At 36.7% G+C, this 22487-nt stretch overlaps 1 protein-coding gene across 1 annotated transcript in view; it reads left to right on the forward strand.

Moving 5' to 3' along the window:
* Positions 1 to 282: 282 nt before the first annotated feature.
* The window catches only part of dnajb14 (DnaJ heat shock protein family (Hsp40) member B14), a gene marked incomplete at its 5' end in the record, with an annotated part of 46228 nt that continues 24023 nt past the window's right edge, over positions 283 to 22487 (forward strand). The window contains 3 exons of the mRNA XM_052598865.1: positions 283 to 482; positions 17697 to 17842; positions 17928 to 18116. Coding sequence (XP_052454825.1) covers positions 283 to 482; positions 17697 to 17842; positions 17928 to 18116 — 535 coding nt within the window. The remainder of the gene's footprint in view (positions 483 to 17696; positions 17843 to 17927; positions 18117 to 22487) is intronic.

Genomic DNA, 22487 nt, shown 5'->3' on the forward strand with positions numbered 1-22487 from the left:
ACCCGATTTACATTAAAGGAGAAGATGTTCAATAATTGATTAGTGTCTGTCATTATTCTGTGAAATATGGTAGGTCATTTTCAGGGGAATTTTTACTTTACAAATGACAGACATGGCCAATTCAATTGGAATTAAGATCAAAGACAACCTCCTCAATTATTACAAATGATACTAATCCCGTGCGAATATTTGAAAATGAAAATGTATGGAAACATGAATTTATTTAAATACTAAGAAGTGAAAAAATGTGGATTCATATCTACTATTAGTGTATTTAGTTAATTGTGTTTTTCATTGACAGTATTGTTGGAAGCCTTGCTGAGGAATGGTACTTCGACCGGGAACAGCACTGCATTTTGTAGGAAGGCATCAAATGAAACTGACCCCAGATCCCAAACCCGACATGAGACACAGAAACAGGACTCAGCAGCTGCAGACTTAACAAAAGGATTTACCAAGGAGCAAGCAGAAGGAGTACAGAGGCAAGTGATCTTGTGCATAAATTATTGGTGCCCAAGCACAGAAAGTACGATGATGGTACCTAATATTTTCCCAATGATTGTTATTTTCTTTTATTTTTTCAAGGTTTTGGGGCATTAGGGACCTTTAACTGCCTTAGGGACCTTAAAGCAGTTTAAAGCAAAGTCATTATTCTGTCATTATTTACTCAGTCACATTGTCCCAAACCTGTATTAATTTATTTCTTCTGCTCAACACAAAAGAAGATATTTTGAAAAATGTGGGTAATTTGGTTTGTGCCGATAGACGATAGAATCATGTATCGACATAAGCAGATGTCTCTGTCGATAGTCAAGACGATATTAGGCTCATTCTCCTATTAATGTATTAAATAATAATAATAACTATTATATATATATATATATATATATATATATATATATATATATATATATATATATATATTAGGGCTGTCAAATGATAAAAAATTTTAATCAAATTAATCAGAATTTTCAGTGGATTAATCATGATTAATCACTATTTGCAACTACACCTGAATCCTAACCATTTTTTTTTTCTGAAATGCATACCAAAAGATAAATAACAGGACACAGATACATAATTTTCATGTATTGTTTCATCATGTGGTTCTTTTTTTCTGAATTTCAAAATAACATTTACTTAGATCAAATTTCCCTGAGCACTATATCAAACCATGCCCTTTAACTACAGATAGTGTAAGAGTTTTAGGTGAACCAGTGGTTAAATATAGCCACATATACCACAATCTCTGCCACAATACTTCACGCCACAAGGCTTCAAGTGCCAGTAAAACCAAGTAAAAATGCATATGCTTTTCCAAACAGCTGTAATTTTCGCTGCATTGCATGTAGGAGTTCTGCGCATGCACAGTGTGAAACACAGGACGCTATAACACAGTGAGCCTCAAATCTGGCTCGCGAGATCCACTTTCCTGCGAAGTTTAGCTCTAACTCTAATCAAACACGCATGAGTTTGCTAATCAGTGTCTTTAGGATCATTAGTAAATCACAGGCAGGTGTGTTTAATTGGAGTCTGAGCTAAACTCTGCAAGAAACTGGATCTCGCGAGCCAGATTTGAGGATCACTGCTATAACAGGAAGAAGAAGCTCCAGCGTATCAACTACCAAAGTCGTCTCTGTTTATCGAGCTTGGCATGAATGTATTTGAGAGTAACTGGGGTAAAACCTTAAGCTTCTTCTGTGTTTTCGTTGCGGCGCTCGCCGCTGTTTTTTACTATCTTGAGAATTCAGAGATCGACGAGACTTTCCTGTAGTGATGTGTCGTTCTTGAACGATTCGTTCATTTTGAACGAATCTTTAATGTGACTCGGGAAGAACGAGTCGTCTCGGGGAGTGATTCGTTCAGTCGCGCATGCGCATTATTCTATGGGTTCTGTTCTAGTAGTAGTAATTCACCTGTCAGTCAATGCAGTCTTGAGGCGGAAAGAGAATTGATTAGTTCATAGTTCGGGTCTATCGGGTTTTTGACTCGTTCCTTGATCACGTGACAGCCCAATACGTTAAACCCAATGCAGCATGAGCCGGAAAGAGAATTGATTAGTTCATAGTTCGGGTCTATCGGGTTTTTGACTCGTTCCTCAATCCCGTGACAGCCCAATACGTTTAACCCAATGCAATATGAGCCGGAAAGAGAATTGATTAGTTCATCTCATGAGTCTTCGGGTCGAGTCGTTCTTAATCACGTGACAGACCCATACGCTAAAACCATAGACACTGACAGTAAAAGAATGCAGAGAATTGAATAGTTCATCTTTCGGTTCTTCGGGTTTTACGTTCTTTTGTACTGTGATGTGACAACATTGGCTAGATTAATTAGTTCATTTACAACTTTCCTTACAAAATGGGTGCGTAGTACTTATTTATTATTAGTATTATTTACTCTTACAGTAAAGTGATGCATTTCTGGTTTCAAATTGTTGTTTTTAATTTCTGTCATGGTGGTACTTTTCCATAACACTGAATGTGGAAATAAAGAGTTGGTTATGCTTAAAATGTTGATCTTTTTTCTGTCTGTTTGTTTGTTTTTGTTTAGTTGTGCAGTTATTAAATCAGATTGTCTGTTTAAACCATACTTTTGTAACATATGACACTTTATAAACATTAAAAACACTGTACATACTTTTGAATAGTTGTTTATTGTTTATTACAGAAAAGCTTTGTAACAAAAAGGACAACTATTCCAAAATAAATTAAAATAATAAAAATGTAAATAATTAAAAATTAAATTAAATTTAAAAGATAATAAAGCCACAGGGTCTAATAACCTTAACAAATGAACTTTAAAAGTACAATATAAAAAAAGAAAAACTAAATATTACACAACAAGTTATTCCCAAAATAATTTTAAACCATTTGAATAAAAAATAAATGAAAATTAAGAGATACTAAAGCTACGGAGCCTTATAACAATAACAAATTACCTTTTAAAATCACAACAACAAAAATATTGCACAACAAGCTAGTCTTTTTCTAAATAAATAAAAATAAATAAGCTTTAAAATAATTAACTATATTTTAAGTTAATTTAAACTATATTTGAAGTTAATTTAAATCTATATTTGTGGCTATATTTTTAGGACTTGCTTTAAGGCATGTTTACATTATTAAAAAAAAAAACAAGCTTGGATGGGCTGAGTCTGTGAGTTCTTCTATCTGAGATAATCTGCCCAGTTTTAGAAAAAAAAATTCAGATGGCACGGATGTGGCCACAATGCAAAGTTTTGTCTTTGTGACTTCAGAAAGGCTTGTGTATACTGGTGAACATCTCCTCCACCAGGCCAGAGGGTCTGATGTGCGGGGTAAGAGTGGCTCTGCAAGGTTGGCCATCATAGCATCTGAGGTCTTAGAAGAGGTAGCAGAAGGCCTCAAGCTTGCTACCCTCTCGTCAAAGTCTTCCCAAAACATGGCCCCTGCACTGGCAGTGCACCAGGATCTGAAACTCCTCACTCTGAGCTAGTTTAAAACTGTTAAAGCTGAAGTTATCATAACCTTAATGTCTTTAACATTTGTCTTTAACATTAATAATTCAAATTCAAAATGTTATTTGCTTTTAATGTATGTCATTATGTCCTTTTTTGAGCAATCTTCTTATACATATATTACACCAATATGTCAAGTCTGCCTAGGAAAAGCAATTATTATACCAGCAAACTCAAAATTGGAGTAAAAATGAACAAACTAGTCTATAAATACTTTTTATTGTAAGCTTGGATTATTATATTATTATATAGCCTAGTGTTTATTTACCGATAGACAGTCAAGAAGACAAATTAATCAAAATTGTATTTATAACAGGGTTTTATTTATTTATAAAATAATAACAAACCACAGATCCTCAACAAACAGTAACAAAAACACAGTGACAGAAATGTCAGAAATAGCGCATGGGGCTGTCACGTTATTAAGGAACGACTCAAACTCGACCCGAAAGACTCATGAGATGAACTAATCAATTCTCTTTCCGGCTCAAGACTGCGTTAGTTTTGCGTATGGGGCTGTCACGTGATTAAGGAACGAGTCAAACTTGACCCGAAAGACTCATGCGATGAACTAATCAATTCTCTTTCCGGCTCGAGACTGCGTTAGTTTTGCGTATGGGGCTGTCACGTGATTAAGGAACGAGTCAAACTCGACCCGAGACCCGAAAGACTCATGAGATGAACTAATCAATTCTCTTTCCGGCTCGAGACCGCGTTGGTTTCGCGTATGGGGCTGTCACGTGATTAAGGAACGAGTCAAACTCGACCCGAAAGACTCATGAGATGAACTAATCAATTCTCTTTCCGGCTCAAGACCGCGTTAGTTTTGCGTATGGGGCTGTCACGTGATTAAGGAACGAGTCAAACTCGACCCGAAAGACTCATGAGATGAACTAATCAATTCTCTTTCCGGCTCAAGACCGCGTTAGTTTTGCTAACGTCAAGGAATGACTTAAACCCGAAGACTTCTTGTCAGATAAGAGGTGAGATGAGCTAATCACAGACTGAAGACCCAGGTAAAGAATGAGTATTTTTTCTTTATCTCATAGCATTTTAGTTTTGTATTGTTTGTAGTGTGATCAACGTTTGCGTAAGTACTAGATGTGTTGGGGAGGTAGCACTTAATATTTTAATAACATTTTGCTAAAATGAACGATATGAACGAAATGACTCGAAAAAAGATTCGTTCATTTTGCTGAACGAGACTCAAAAGTCCGAGTCGGTAAAATGATCCGAACTTCCCATCACTACTTTCCTGACCTGCATAATTTGTCACACTGCGCATGCGTGAAATGCGTTAAAAAATTTGACGTAATTAACGACAAACAACTAATTAACGTTGTTAACGCGCTATTTTTGACAGCCCTAATATATATATATCTATCTATATATATATATATATATATATATATATATATATATAGATAGATATATATATATTAGATGTATATATTAGGCAGCCTTTTATAATTCGGCTATCAAACTGCCCGGCTATTTCACTTCAGCACTGCATTTCGTGAAAGAGGATAGTCGCTGAAGAAGTTGTAACGCTTTGACTCTGATAACTCGTTAAATCCATGAAATGAAAGAGATAGAAAATGAGGAGTTGGTGTCCCACACATTTAATGTCTGGTACACGGCAACATGCTCTTCTCATGCATGAGAGATTAACCCTTTCTTGGTGTTACAAATAAAGTAAAGACAAAATAACAAGGCGGCGGAGTGAACTTATCATCCATAGTGGGAATCATATTTTTTTCCTAAATTTCTTTTTATATATATTTTTCTAGACACGCAATAAACAATGAGAAATAGATAAGTTCAGTCTTCAAAAAAAACGGAGCAAACGGAAAGAGCGATCTATATTATAGCTTCATAAATTAAGCATACAGACAGTAGAAAGACAAAACATTTTGATGAAAATGCACCATATACAATTAATTATGTACATTAACAAAGATTCGTGTGAATATAATGTAATTTAAAAACTGTGAATGGCCCTTTGTGGCAGGGCAGGGTTTCTGTCAGCTACATTTAACCCTTTCGAGTCGATTAACGCATATATGTGTTTTGAGTCACTTTCTCCTGATAACCCCGAAAAGAACTTAAATTACACTCTCAGTTTTAATCGTACAGATAAGAGCAATACATCAATCGAATCTGTAAAGGGTCTAGTTTTTTTTTTTGATACAGACATAATAACAAAAAACCTTTGTGCACTTATAAATGCATTTCACATATTATTATAGCCAAGTTTGTGCTGATTACAGTTATATTAGACTTTACCCATTTAGATATTTATAAGAAACTGAAAAAAGCACAAATATCAGGGCATGACAAAACTTCTCCAGGCCCCAAAAATACCCTTAGACTCCAGAGGGTTAAATCTGGGTCTGAAGTTTCTTGCTCTTTTCAGCGTGCATCATCACATGTCTAAACCATGTACTGTAAAAAAAATTAACAAATGGACGTAGTGTCCGTGACGTCACCAGTAGACTCCTGAAGTGCGTTTTTGAAGCTTACTGTGCATTCACACCACCGGCTGTTGCCACTCTGCTCACAATGCTGCAGAAAGATTTGTAAGCGCTCAGACGCTCTGACGTAGATCAAATGCTTATTTTGTATTTAAAGCGGCCGCAAAGCAAACAAGCTTGTTGATCTCATGTAGACTAACCAAAAGGAGGGTAATGTTATAAGTTAACCTCATTAAATACTGTTGTGGACGAAGTATTAAAATCCTTTACCTAATAATGTATAAAGCACTGTAAAAATACTCTGATGCAAGTAAAAGTCTTGCATTGAAAATGCTACTTAAGTAAATATAATCCAGTATAAACATTACTTAATGTAAGTATAATCAGGGAAATTTGTTTAAAAGTAAACTGGGACTACAGTACTATTATTTATTATATCATTAGATTATTATTCCTATAACGTTACTGCACATCAGCAACTCACCAGTAAAATGAACAATCTCAGACACCTTGGTCCACGTATCACTTTTAATTATTTTTTTTTTTTTTATGTCCCTGTATGCAAACAGGGACACATCATAGATTATTGCAAACCCGGAACAGCAATAATCAACCTGTCCCCCATTGTGCTTGGGAACTAATTAGTGATGGCTGATTCGTGAACAAATCGCTCAATTTAACCGGTTCTTCTTAGTGAACCGGATGAACCAGTTCACCAAATCGAACTGAATCGTTTGGAATGGTTCACGTCTCCAATAAGCATTAATCCACAAATTACTTAAACTGTTAACTTTTTTAACGTGACTGACACTCCCTCTGAGTCCGAATAAACCAATATCCCAGAGTAATTCATTTACTCAAACAGTACACTGACTGAACTGCTGTGAAGACCAAACTGAAGATGAACGCCGAGCCGAGCCAAATAATGAACGAACACGCCCACTGCTGGAGCAGTTCTCGTTCTCGAGTCAAGAACCGGTTGCTTCGGTTTTCGGATCACCAGTACACTCAACTGAGAGTCGTTTCTGTCGGACACGTCCGAATTGAAAACCGATGAGCTGTTCTCGTTCTCGAGTCAAGAACCGGTTGCTTCGGTTTTCGGATCACCAGTACACTCAACAGAGTCGTTTCTGTCGGACGCGTCCGTATTGAGAACCGATGAGCTGATTCTCGTTCTCGAGTCATGAACCGGTTGCTTCGGTTTTTGGATCACCAGTACACTCAACCGAGAATCATTTCTGTCGGACGCGTCCGATTTGAAGTATTTTGTTAAACATCTGAAGTTGTGATAAAATAACTATATATATATATATATATATATATATATATATATATATATATATATATATATATATATATATATATATATATATATATATATATTTTAGATGAATGTTTCCAATCTGTATATTGTATATAATGTATAGGCTAAATGGGTTTTCAGGGAAGTTGGACAATAGTTAAGACTCTAAAGACTCTTGTGTTTAATAGGAATAAGGGATGATTTATGAAATATCTGTACTGTATTTATAGTTAATGATGACACATTCACAAATTGAGTTTGTAGTAAACAGAACATGGACACGAGTAGAGCAAGAACCGGTTGCATCGGTTTTTCGGATAATCAGTACACTGAACCGAAAACCTTTTCTTTCGGACACGTCCGATTCTAAAACCGAGGAGCTGATTATACTGCGCATGCGCGATTCAGCATGAAGCCAACTGACTCACAGCATGTCTGAACCGAAGTGATTCTTTTGGTGATTGAGTCTGATTCTGTGCTAATGTTATGAGCGCGGGTAATCTGAGGGCTTGGATGAAGGGAAATCTGGCAAAATGGATTATGTTTAGTAAGTGGGTCATGGTTTCTCCGCTGATGACACCTAATTTACTTTATATCTTCAAGACTTAAATCCTCATATGCACATTATTGCTGTTACTGTATTTGGGTGTTGTTGCAAAACTCAAATGTAAACCTTTCATGATTATGAGGTTTTTAACTGAATAAAGTTATGATTACTGACTTTATATATTTGAATGTTTGATAGACATGACGCCATTATGTAGTGCGTAAAAGAAACGCTGAACCGTTTTTTTCAACCGGTTTATTGAATTGAACCGTCCGAAAGAACCGGTTTGCGGAAAAGAATCGAACTTCCCATCACTAGAACTAATGTGGTCAGAGCTGCGTTCTCTGTAATCCTTTCAAGTGGTGGAATTCTACGTTCCGATTGGTTGCTGCCCAACCTTGTCATAGCTCATTACCATAAAGTTGCCCTGATTTCAACTCTCCTCGATGCTCTCAACGGCCAGGTCGCGTCGAGCAGCGGCGAGGAGCGGCACGGCGTGACTTGGTCGTTGAGAGCGTCGAGGAGAGTTGAAATCAGGCTTACATTGAAAATGAATGACTTCCGGCCACTTTGAGGCTCTCGACGCCGGCGGTGTGAACGCACAGTTAAAGTGTGCAGAGTGAGCCTTCGCCATCTTGGAATTACAGTTTTAGTCACTTCCTTGTTGGCTTCAGGAGAGAAAGCAGGAGATTAGTGCTCGGTCTAAAACCACTAGAGGCCGCTCTCACACAGTGTAATGAAAACAGACCTTTCTTAGCCACTACAGCAATGGACGGAAACTAGATCAACATGGATTTTTGCCATTACCCCAATTGTTCCAGCAATCAACTATCAGTGCCATAGTAAATGTTGAAATTACCACAGTCTAATAGCAAGTGTAATTTATTAAAATCATAAAACTTAAACCTTTCCACATCAATTTAATAAAAGTTTAACTTGTCTATGAAATGTTTTTTTCACACCATATTTTTTATTGTTACCAAATTCTGTGTTTTAGCATGTCTAATTATTTGAATGCATAAAACAACTCAAATAATTTTTTTCTTAAAGAAGCCTTTTTCCCCCTCAAAAATTCTGTGTGTATGTTTAATTTTTATTGTTATCAAGTCAAGGCATGAAATATACATTTAATTTCTTTTAATTACTGAAAATTAAGTTTTAAAATTAACTTTTTTGGCAAATAAAGGGGATTTACTGTTAAAATTAAAACATGGAAGAAATGTTGTGTGATTATTCCTTACAAAATAATTTGTTTCATTTTAGTAGTAGGAGTAGGCTATGTACATTCTACTAAAAATAGACTTCAAAACAAACCAGACTTTTTTGATGGGTTGCCATGAATACCTTTACAATGTTGTCACAATACCAAAATTATCGCTTCGATACCGATACCTAGTCAAGAATTGCAATTTCAATACTTTTTTTTCCTGAAAGGGGAAAATACACTCTCAAATATCATTGCTATGCTTTATTTTAAAACAGGGACAACATTCTAATCATATAACATGAACATATGAACAGCATATATGTTAAACATTTGAACAAAATATGAAATATCAAAATATTAAAAATAATTTAGAGCAATGACATTCAAGGTAAAGAAAGAATAAATTTAGCAGCATTGTCTCAGTTATCATAAAAAACAATAGTAATAAATTTATCTTGATTCTGAACTTTGAATAGAAATATGAACAGCGATTATATTAAACAATGTTTCTGAACTCAGAAGATTAAATGTTAAAAGATAAATATCAATTTAAGCAATGGCATTCAAGTAAAAAAAAAAAAAAGCAAATAAAATTTAGCAGCAATATTTCAGATATTGTTACTTATTCTGTCAGTTGTGCAACCTTTTCTTTCAGAGGAGAAAACTCAGCCAGTGAGCTTTAATAAGTGTAATCTTTTTCTGACAGTTGTGGACCGGCGGCCAAAGTATCACTTAGCCTAGTGATGCGCGGGTCCGTTTTTTTTCCAACCCGCAGGTCCCGCTTTTATGAAATGATTTGGCCCGCCCCAGCCCGCAAATAAAGTAAAATTTCTTTACCCACCCCGACCCGCGCATCAGGGACATCACGGAAGATATGTTGCTACTTAGACCTTCGTATTGTAACCTTATCAAAGAACCTAATAAAATCTGAAAATATATATTCCAAATATTTAAAATAGGCTATATGAAATTGCACTAGTGATCATTCGTCCGTGAACTAATCTTTTAGGTGAATGAATCGTTCTCGTTCACGGAACCCACTGACTTATATTTCTCGTTCACTAAAGTTCCTCCCTCCACAGCAGCTCGCGCGAGCGCAGCGCTATAGCAGCGCATGCGCAGCTCGTGAACAGCTCTGTGAAAGGTTTCATCCTGTCAAAGAGTTACTCAAGATGTGACGGAGCATGTGATTTGTTGAATGTAGTGAACGAATCCGCCCTTCACTGAACGAGATCGAGAGATCTTCTCATTCGTGAATGAGTTTAATGAACTGATACATCTCGTTTATGAACGAAATGAATGAGTATACAGGGTCAGTGAGCCAAGCATGTAAATCTCGATCAGCAATCGGCAGATACAAAGTGCAGTTATAGGTGCTGTGCAGATACGCTCGTTTTCATATTTGGCATACAGAACATAACTCCACGTTTAATCCCAGATTAATGTGAATATTATATATGAACTGTCTGACCAAACAATGTTAATTATGCAAGAAAACCATGTGCTTTGTTCATCTGAACAACTTATTTAAACTATTTAATGCGATTATGCACACATTTAAGTAAAGTCAAATCAGTTTAGTAAAGCCACTAATGCAGCCATCTCGCTTTAGTGCTTTTTTGCTGCTTGCGTGAGGAGAAAAAACAGACGTCCATAGGGAGGCACTAGAAGCAGGCGTTGCACACACCAACATAAAATACTTATCTTACAAATCTGGAACGCAGTCATTCTTTGAAGTATCGATACTAATAAATTTAGGAGTCGTGACGTTGCTCATTTTCCTATTAATTTATTAGATTAGAAAAATAACTATCAGAAACGGTTCTTGACTCGTGAACGAGTCAGTCTATTGTTCATTATTTGGCTCGGCTCGGTGTTCCTCTTCAGTTCTCTCTTCACAGCAGTTCAGTCAGTGTACTGTTTGAGTACATGAATTACTCCGGGATATTGGTCTGTTTTAACTCAGAGGGAGTGTCAGCCACATTAAAAAGTTAACCGCTTAAGTCATCTGTGGATTAATGCTTATTGGAGATGCGAACAGTTTCAAATGATTCAGTTCGATTTGGTGAACTGGTTCAAAAAGATCTGGTTACATCAAATGATTCATTCGCGAACCGGATATCACAAACTGCTTTGTTTTTAACTCTCTCTCACAACAGACATGGAAGAGAAGACAATGCTGAATAAAGTCATAGTTTTTGCTATTTTTGGACCAAAATGTATTTTCAATGCTTCAAAAAATTCTAAATGACCCTCTGATGTCACATGGATTACTTTTATGATGTTTTTCTTACCTTTCTGGACATGGACAGTAGACGTACACACAGCTTCAATGGAGGGTCTGAGAGCTCTCCGACTAAATCTAAAATATCTTAAATGGAGGTCTCACGGGTTTGGAACGACATGAGAGTGAGATATTAATTACATAATTATGATTTTTGGGTGAACAATCACTTTAAAGTACTATCTAAAAGCAAGCAAGTTGGTTAAACGAATATCAAAAAAAAAAAACTATGAATTTAAGCTTTAAAATTGCTCTTAAGTTATTTGCATTTTTAAAACACAGATTTATAGCACGCCAAGCAAACATAAGCACATAAATTTAAAAGAAGTTAAAAGAAGAAAATACATCTTTGAGACGAAAACACACAAGCTTATCTTATACGGTTACATTTGTTTTAAAAAAAATTATTTATACACTTATAACTTAAATAACCTTATTCAAAACTCAAAGGCACCCACACAACTGTACAAAATGAACATATTATAAACAAATAAAGAAAACTCAATATCCTTAACAATAATTAAATCTCTTTATTTAATATGATATAAAACATTGCTTACCTAAGTCATGATACTGTCTGGAAAAAAAAAACCACCGAATGACTAAAAGACTTCTCGAAGACGAAGCAGGAGAGGTTGAACTGACCAGTTTGGAGCCACCTAAGCAGCTGTACAGAAGCACATATTATGAACAAATACCATTCAGACCTTACGGTTAATTATTCTCATAGCCTGCATAGAACATTACCTGCCAGAGCGATTGCACTGTAGAGAGAAAAAAAAAACCTTGCGCTCGTCTGACACTTCTCATGCAACTCGAAGACGAAGCAGGAACACTGAACTGACCAGTTTGAAACCATCCAACCAGCTGTACAGAAGCACATATTGTGAACAAATACATTCAGACCCTACTGTTAATTATTCTCACAGCCTGCATATAACATTAAGTTAACTTACCTGCCAGAGCGATTGCACTGTCGAGGAAAAAAAAAAACTTGCGCTCGTCTGACACTTCTCATGCACCTCGAAGACGAAGTATGAAAACTGAAATGACCAGTTTGGAGCCACCTAAGCAGCTGTACAGAAGCACATATTGTAAACAAATACCATTCAGACCTTACTGTTAACTATTCTCATAGCCTGCATAGAACATTACCTGCCAGAGCGATTGCACTGTCGAGGAAAAAAAAACTTGCACTCGCCTGACACTTCTCAGGCAACTCGAAGACAAAGCATGAAATCTGAAATGACTAACTTGCCGCCACCTACACCTTTGTAAACATGTGCATATTGTGAACAAATTTCATTTAAATCATGGCTTAAATTGATACACAAAGAACCACCGATTACCGGAGTGATAACAATGACGGACCAACGTTAACTGGGCGCCGCCTGAGGCAACTCTAAAACGGCGTACAAAATCACATATTTAGAACAAACACATTTAAACTCTTATGGTAAATATTATATAAAGAACAGCACCTACCGGAGAGATTAATTTACACTGTCAGGCAGAAAAAATAGGCGACGTCTGACCTGAGGCAACAATAAGACCAGGCGGGAAAATTTAACTGACTAACTTGCTGCCACCTACAGTATTGTTCAAAATAATAGCAGTACAATGTGACTAACCAGAATAATCAAGGTTTTTAGTATATTTTTTTATTGCTACGTGGCAAACAAGTTACCAGTAGGTTCAGTAGATTCTCAGAAAACAAATGAGACCCAGCATTCATGATATGCACGCTCTTAAGGCTGTGCAATTGGGCAATTAGTTGAATTAGTTGAAAGGGGTGTGTTCAAAAAAATAGCAGTGTGGCATTCAATCACTGAGGTCATCAATTTTGTGAAGAAACAGGTGTGAATCAGGTGGCCCCTATTTAAGGATGAAGCCAACACTTGTTGAACATGCATTTGAAAGCTGAGGAAAATGGGTCGTTCAAGACATTGTTCAGAAGAACAGCGTACTTTGATTAAAAAGTTGATTAGAGAGGGGAAAACCTATAAAGAGGTGCAAAAAATGATAGGCTGTTCAGCTAAAATGATCTCCAATGCCTTAAAATGGAGAGCAAAACCAGAGAGACGTGGAAGAAAACGGAAGACAACCATCAAAATGGATAGAAGAATAACCAGAATGGCAAAGGCTCAGCCAATGATCACCTCCAGGATGATCAAATACAGTCTGGAGTTACCTGTAAGTACTGTGACAGTTAGAAGACGTCTGTGTGAAGCTAATCTATTTTCAAGAATCCCCCGCAAAGTCCCTCTGTTAAAAAAAAGGCATGTGCAGAAGAGGTTACAATTTGCCAAAGAACACATCAACTGGCCTAAAGAGAAATGGAGGAACATTTTGTGGACTGATGAGAGTAAAATTGTTCTTTTTGGGTCCAAGGGCCACAAGCAGTTTGTGAGACGACCCCCAAACTCTGAATTCAAGCCACAGTACACCGTGAAGACAGTGAAGCATGGAGGTGCAAGCATCATGATATGGGCATGTTTCTCCTACTATGGTGTTGGGCCTATTTATCGCATACCAGGGATCATGGATCAGTTTGCATATGTTAAAATACTTGAAGAGGTCATGTTGCCCTATGCTGAAGAGGACATGCCCTTGAAATGGTTGTTTCAACAAGACAATGACCCAAAACACACTAGTAAACGGGCAAAGTCTTGGTTCCAAACCAACAAAATTAATGTTATGGAGTGGCCAGCCCAATCTCCAGACCTTAATCCAATTGAGAACTTGTGGGGTGATATCAAAAATGCTGTTTCTGAAGCAAAACCAAGAAATGTGAATGAATTGTGGAATGTTGTTAAAGAATCATGGCGTGGAATAACAGCTGAGAGGTGCCACAAGTTGGTTGACTCCATGCCACACAGATGTCAAGCAGTTTTAAAAAACTGTGGTCATACAACTAAATATTAGTTTAGTGATTCACAGGATTGCTAAATCCCAGAAAAAAAAAATGTTTGTACAAAATAGTTTTGAGTTTGTACAGTCAAAGGTAGACACTGCTATTTTTTTGAACACACCCCTTTCAACTAATTGCCCAATTGCACAGCCTTAAGAGCGTGCATATCATGAATGCTGGGTCTTGTTTGTTTTCTGACAATCTACTGAACCTACTGGTAACTTGTTTGCCACGTAGCAATAAAAAATATACTAAAAACCTTGATTATTCTGGTTAGTCACATTGTACTGCTATTATTTTGAACAATACTGTATGTTGTACAAAAGCGCATATTGTGAATAAACTTCATTTAAATCATATCGTGAATTGATACACACAGAACTACACTTACCAGAGCGATCACAATGAGGGAATAAACAGAGGCCGCTTAAGGTGACTCGAAAATGAAACAGGAGAAAGTAAAATGGCGTTGTTTAAAAAAGCATTCGAACTACGCATGCTCATCATCCTTTGTTGGCAATACTAATAACCAACTTAAAGTTGTTAGTTGTTCTAACTTGAAATATTAATTTGGTGTAACAAATTGATCTAAATTCCAATTCAACTTACATTTCTGTGTTATCTCAACTTTTTTAGTGTTAAATTGTTGAATTAACTTTAAAAACTGAGTTTAAGTTGGAATTTTTACAGTGTGGTTCTCACGTAGTCCTTCTCTTAAAGACTGATCACTTAACTTATAACACACACTATGTGGTGATGATGTAGAATGATGTGAGAACCACTATGGATGATAAGTTCACTCTGCCGCCTTGTTATTATTTTCATGCACTCCGCACTATAATGTGATGCATGCAAAATACATAGTTTTGACCGATACAAAGTCTTCATCCACAAACAGACATACATCGTCCGCAGATATAAGGTATTTCATTGCACTTTAACAAGTAATCTGAACGGCATATATATGTGCAATATTTATTTATGTAAACGAACCCTCACTAACTGAGTTTAATGCCAGTTATGTTAGAATGCATCTCTTTCTTGTTTCTGTGGCGGTGCGTCGGTCTCGTTCTGTGGAGGCGCGGGGTCCGGAGCGCTGTATGACTGATGCATTAGTTCAGTACAACTTTACTCCAAATTTATGAACTTACCTGTTTTCAATGTTTTATATTTAACGTGTTCGTTTATGTCCAATATTAGTGTTAAACTGCTGGACTTCTAACTGGGAATCTACTATTGATTTTCATCACTGACTGATTTTGCAAACATTTAAACTGATACCTTCTGTGCGCAGATGCGTCAAATTTGTCACAGGACGCATGATATGACCGCACATATGACTATATTTGAACTAGCTGTTTTAAATATATGGAATTACATTTGCTTCAATAAAAATGAACGAAACTTTATAAAACCGTACGTAACTTTTTCAGAAACTATCAAAAATATGCCATTACAAAAGAAGAAAAACACAATGAAAATGAAAAAAATTAACATAGTTTCACAAATGTAACAGGCTCTTCAAATATGCTTCATTTTTGCTGAGCTTTTGAGTGACAGGTGCTCTCTGACCAGGAAGTACAGACGCCACTCAGTGGCGCCAGAGAGTGGCATGCATATTGGAAAGATCTTGCATTGATTTGTATTACTAAATATGTAAATAGTATTTGACATTCGATCGTCTCAGTCTGTAAAGATGAGATCTTGTCCTTCAAGGCAGCTTGAAGTAAGCTTGTGTTACTGAATGACAGTAATAACCCGCAACAACCTGTACCACACTGTAACATGAAAAACTTGTATCGATGTAATTGGGTACTTCAGTAACATAAGCTTACTTACCTGTGTATGAGCTTAATATAAATTTTTTGCCGTAGAGACCAGATTTAATCACCACGAAAGCTTTCAATATGCGCGGCACGCGCCACTGAGTGACGTCTGTACTTCCTGCAAGAGCACCTGTCCATCAAAAGCTCACTATCCAATCAGAGTAGATCACTGTTAACCCCGCCCCCACGAGAGGTTTGTGTCAAAACTCCAAACGAAAAAACGGCGAAGCAAAAGCAAAACCTGTGGCAATGCATACCGAATCCACGATCAGCGAAAACAAATCTTTGAAAAACATCAACAAAAATGAAGCATACTTGAAGGTCCGTGTATATTTTGGTCATTTGATTTTCTATTTAAAAATAAATAAAGATAAATGAGAAACGGTTTGATTTTCGAATTTTCGTTTTGTTTAAGAAACGGAAAACTAAAATTTAGCTGGATTTTTCGTATTTTTGTTTGTGGGTAAAAAATGAGATTATGCCTTAATATTTGTTTGAATGTGTGGGCGGCGCTGAATCGCCCCTTTCATCCTTTCTGTACTGCACCGACAAGCGGCAACCGCAAGCTCAGTTTATTAATCCTGCGGCTTCTTTGCTAGTGGTGCTTGCAAGCTTTATATATATATATATATATATATATATATATATATAATTTTTTTTTTTTTTTTGACCAAACAGAAATTAATTTATTCAATGACATTTTAACTTTACCGTAGGCCTATGATATACAATGACATGAAATATGCAGATTTTTAGCCTACTAATTTTATTCTATGCCTATTTAAGAAAAACCTCACAGGTAGCCTAACATGTTTTCATTTGCTATTACAAACAACAGCAACTGAAGCTTTATCTTGTAGAGTGTAGTCTGCTGCACTTCTCCGATCGGCGGATCCCGATCCACACCTTCCATCCCGATAACGGGAAAGAGCTTCAGCTCCGTCAGTTTGGGTCGTAAGACAGCCTACATAACATGAAAACCTTAGAGGTGCAGTGTTTCCCATCTGCACCTGCGCGGTTTAAAACAACAAATAGTTATGCTATGACAAGAACAGAGAGTCGCTGTCTTGCTCCACACATGCACGATAATATTGTGTATCGTTGATCTCATGGGTTGACGATATGACGATTTGAAAAATGACCATATCGCCCAACAATACTGTGCATGTTATATGATGCTAGTTTTACTCAAATAAAATGGTAAATTGCTCATGATGTGACTCTCAGAGCAGTTCTGGAGTTTTCATCCTCATTTAATGAATCAAGTGAATGAGAACTTAGTTTGGTACTCACATGCTGTGACAGACACTTTCTCTACGTGCACGCTCAGAAAACTGTTTATCAGAAGTTTAAACTAATAAAGTTTAAAAATGCATGATTTAAGCCCAATGAACATGATAATCAGAACCAAAATAGATATAATTTAATAATTTTAGCAGGTACGAGCTGTAATGACGCAGCCAGTGTTGCAAAGAATTGGGCTACTGTAACACTGTTGAAAATTCAAAGACACATTCTGGGGACACCAGAGACTTATTACATATTGTAAAAAGGGGCATAATATGTCTTTTTTTTTAAGATAAAATAAGATAAAATAGTTTCCCTCATAAGATTAACCATTTAAACTGCTTTTTGTTGTCTGTAGGATAAAGAAGTGTAAGAATTACTATGAGGTACTGGGTATCAGAAAAGATGCCAGCGATGAGGAACTGAAAAAGGCCTACAGAAAACTTGCTTTGAAATTCCACCCTGACAAAAACCATGCACCAGGAGCAACTGAGGCTTTTAAAAGTAACGCTGCCTTGAAACACTATATCCAATACATTGATGTACATAAAATATAAAACAACAAATGCTGTTTTTTTTCTTTCTCCAGAGATTGGAAATGCTTATACAGTGCTTAGTAACCCAGACATGAAGAGGCAGTATGATGTCAGTGGAGCAGAGGATCCCAACAGTTCAAGTTACAATACTCATGGAGGATTTGATTTCCACAGAGGTTTTGAGTCTGATATTACACCTGAAGAACTCTTTAACATGTTCTTTGGTGGAGGCTTCCCCTCATGTAAGCACTTTTGTATAGATCATAAGCAGATACGCATACTTTGCACTAGGGCTGTCAAAATTGCTCAAAAATGATGTTTGAATATTCCCTCTAAAAAATACAGGAATATTCGAACTATTCGAACATCTGGTTGCGCATGTTGTAAATAGGGTTGGGAATCTTCCGATTCCGGTTCCGGTTCCACCTAACGGTTCCGGTTCTTATTTCGGTTCCAAATCATTAAACAATTATTAAGAAATAGTGGTAAGGAAAATGCACAATACTCAACTACTCAATGCTCAATACTGTTTATTACTTACTGTCAACTTAAATTAAAGGTTGGTAATGTCAAAATGCAACATATATTACAGTGTAAAGATCTTCATAAGTAGGGTGGGATATTTTTTTGACATTTTCTGGTTCGGCTTCTGGTTTCATTTAAATGAACTATGTTTTTTACTATTTTACCTTCACTGAATGTAGCATTGCTGGAAGGTAGTAGGTAATGTTTAGTAATGCTAGTCCATCAATCAGCATGTGTTTCAAAGTTGTTGTTTTTTACAATATCAATAACATTTTGCTTTTCAAGCAGGAATAAGCGCCTAAATAGTCCCTTGAGGGCTGAGACACTTGTTAATTTCTCTTAATTAATGAATTATAAACGGTTAAATATTATAAACGTGTATACACACTCTCCATAAAGTCCCTATTTTACAAATAATAATGCAGTCAGGAGATGCTGTGATGCCATGAGTGGTTTCCACATTTTTAAACATTTAAAATGCATTAAAATAAATATTTCCTATCACTTTGTTTACCAGTCTTGAAATGACCTGTACACTAAATAATCTAACCCTCATACTTTCATAACAATAGCAGTCTATTTATTTAGTGGTCCAAGTTGAAGCCAGTATGTATATGAATGACAATATGGGACAAATATAATGTAATTTAGTGGCGGCACGTGCAGCGCGCTGCTGTTAGATGTACAGTCAGGCCGGTGACACACTGGCTGCGTTGTGTTTCTGTTGCGTGGCGCCTGCTTCGCTTTTTCTGTGTCTTTACACACCAGAATCGTGCCTGGCGCGCTGCTGCTACTGTGGGTGACATAGAGGGAGACAGCCGACAGACCTGGCTCTTGTCTTCATGACAAAAATATAAATATATATACGCGTTTTCCGCGCGGCTCGAGTGTGGCTGAGACTCGCGTCTCACGCAGGCAGTCTGCAAGCTCTAACCTGTTAACATGGGAGCCGAATTCAAAACGGACACGCCACGCAGCTGAGACGCTTGCGCCACGCATCCAGTGTATCGCCGGCGTCAGACAAAACGATGTGCAGTTATCAAAGGCGCGAGTGCACATATAGTCGTGGGAAACAATGTGTTCGGCAATTAAAGACGCGACAGCGCAACGAGTCTGTGGAATGTGCGTTATTGGAATCAATGTGCTCAGTAATTAAAGAGGCAGAGAGGTGTGTCTGTCATTAGGTTCGTGAAATTCTTTACGGGAAACGCCGAATATTCAGAACAGCGGCGCAAGGCTGCTCACAGCAATAGTATGTTCCTGCACAACCGGAGGCTGCAGATTCAGGACCGCAGATCTGGGCCGCAGTTCTAGGACCCTAGTTTTTCCTGACAGCGCCACCTTCCGTACTGGCCAATATAGCGATGGCTGCAGTTTCAGAAACGCAGTTCTAGTATCCTGTTGGTTTAGTTTGCAGTCACGTTACTTTGTATATAGCATCAATATATTAATCTCAGTAGCATGTTTTTAAATGTGATTTTTTTATTCAAAATGCAGCAGAGTTAAATTACTAAGTGTGCTTTGAGTCACAATTTTGTAAAATTGATGTATATCAATGTTAAAACAATTGTAAAAAATGAAGAACCTTAAAAGTCTTGAACTGTCTCTTGAATTATACAGTATATTGATTCACTTCCTTAAGGTGAATTAGCTCATTACCAGGTAAGTTAAAGTTGGAATCAGCATATGGAGTCACTAAATAACTGCCAATATTTTAAAAGTTGTTGAGAGGCAAGACAAGACACAAGAATGATTCAAGAATGTTTATATACATATACACACACACACACACACACACACACATATATATATATATATATATATATATATATATATATATATATATTATAGTTCAGACCAAAAGTTTGGACACACCTTCTCATTCAAAGAGTTTTCTTTATTTTCATTACTATGAAAATTGTAGAATCACACTGAAGGCATCAAGGTCTATTTGACCAAGAAGGAGAGTGATGGGGTGCTGCGGCAGATGACCTGGCCTCCACAGTCACTGGACCTGAACCCAATCGAGATAGTTTAGGGGTGAGCTGGACTGCAGACAGAAGGCAAAAGGTCCAACAAGTGCTAAGCATCTCTCGGGGAACTCCTTCAAGACTGTTGGAAGACCATTTCAGGTGACTACCTCTTGAAGCTAATCAAGAGAATGCCAAGAGTGTGCAAAGCAGTAATCAAAGCAAAAGGTGGCTACTTTGAAGAACCTAGAATATGACATATTTTCAGTTGTTTCACACTTTTTTGTTATGTATATAATTCCATATATAATTCCACATGTGTTAATTCATAGTTTTGATGCCTTCAGTGTGAATCTACAATTTTCATAGTCATGAAAATAAAGAAAACTCTTTGAATGAGAAGGTGTGTCCCAACTCTTGGTCTGTACAGTATATACATGTCATTTTTGTGACAACATCACAACAGCACCAAAGTGAACCCCTTTTCCATCAGTTGCTGCATGGATAGAATGGCTGTAGGCTTCAACTCTAGAGAAAGAGAGAGCGAGAGACAGAGAGAGATAAATAAGAAACATCTGTTTAACATATTCAACTGGAATATATATATATATATATATATATATATATATGTATATGTATATGTATGAAAAGTGAAAGTCCTTGCAGCATGTGGTGCATCTCTTCAATTCGGGCAGGGATTTCCCTTTTTGGATTGTTATATCTATCTTGAAAAAGAGAGAGTGTACTTGTTAGAATATTTTGAGATCATGAAAATATCCCTAGTGCCTTTTTTAATCATCTGTCCTACAATGAGCCTAATTAAATCCATAAAATCACTTCATATTGGCCATGCAAAACATGACAGAAACTAACACATGATAGCAATGTATAACTGTATGTGGAGTAGACCTGCAGATTAGGCCAAATTGTAACAAACTATTAAAATTGCCAAATGCCTAATTTATCATTGCAAAACAATGCCAAAACAACAGGCTAACACATACTGCAACTAGGCAGTCAGTGCAGTTTAATTATGAAATATATTTTATACATAAATATGGTAAAACAACGACTATTAAGCCAGTATTCACACTACTACATTAAGCTGCATGTAAATCTTACAAACCTTACAACAACCATGCTCTTGTCATCTGATATTTTAATTAATGTGCAGGCTAGATTCACTTATAATACTTCGTCATTAAAACACAATTAGGACTTATGAAATCATAGCCACGAATTAACGTCGTAGTACTTAATAAAAAATAGCTCACAAATTCTTAATTTGGTGGGAATTAATTATTAATTCATAGGTAGCAGTTCTCACTATGTAAACTTTGCACCGTTTAAACGTTATAAAATAAAACTTAATTAAATATCGATACTCACCGTCTGGTTGCTGTCCACGTCATCCTTCTTTAATTAGTGTTGATTCAGTACAGTAGGTGGCGCTGTCACAAAAATACTAGGGTCCTAAAGCTGCGGTCACAGAATTGCGGTCCTGTAACTGCAGCCTCCGGTTGTGCAGGAATACCCTTCTCGCTCACAGCGCTTGGTCACGTGTTGCACAAGAACCGTTTTTAGAACCGAAACTTAGAAAATGCTCACGGTTCTGGTTCTTTTCAAAGAACAAAACCGGTTCCGAATAAGAACCGGTTTTCGGTTCCCATCCCTAGTTGTAAATGACGCGCATTACGTCAATAACAGGCCAAAATAATAGAAAGAGACATATATACTTGTAAAGATAGTCTATTTACGTTTAAACATATATGACAACGTATTAACTACACAAAAACCAGGAAATCAACTAATGTCCAAGACTGTAGACCTCAAGCTCTCTCACCCTCACGTTCTCTGCGCATAATGGTTTAAATGAACAAACAAATTTTTGTGCAAGCAATTTAAGGTCGCAACTGTTGTCCCAAATATAGCAGGCTTCATTCAGTGATTGAAACAAATATTATTAATATTAATTGAAGCTTTACAGCATATAGAACTGACATTGAATGCTCAGAGTGAGCTGTGCTGTGTTAAACATGGAACTTTTCCTTGATATGAAACGATAAATAATCAAACCTCGGATCCATTGCTTGACAGAACTCCCCGAAGTGTGCCCCA

This window comes from Carassius gibelio, chromosome A1 (genome assembly GCF_023724105.1).
Source record: "Carassius gibelio isolate Cgi1373 ecotype wild population from Czech Republic chromosome A1, carGib1.2-hapl.c, whole genome shotgun sequence".
In the NCBI taxonomy this organism is placed as follows: domain Eukaryota; kingdom Metazoa; phylum Chordata; class Actinopteri; order Cypriniformes; family Cyprinidae; genus Carassius; species Carassius gibelio.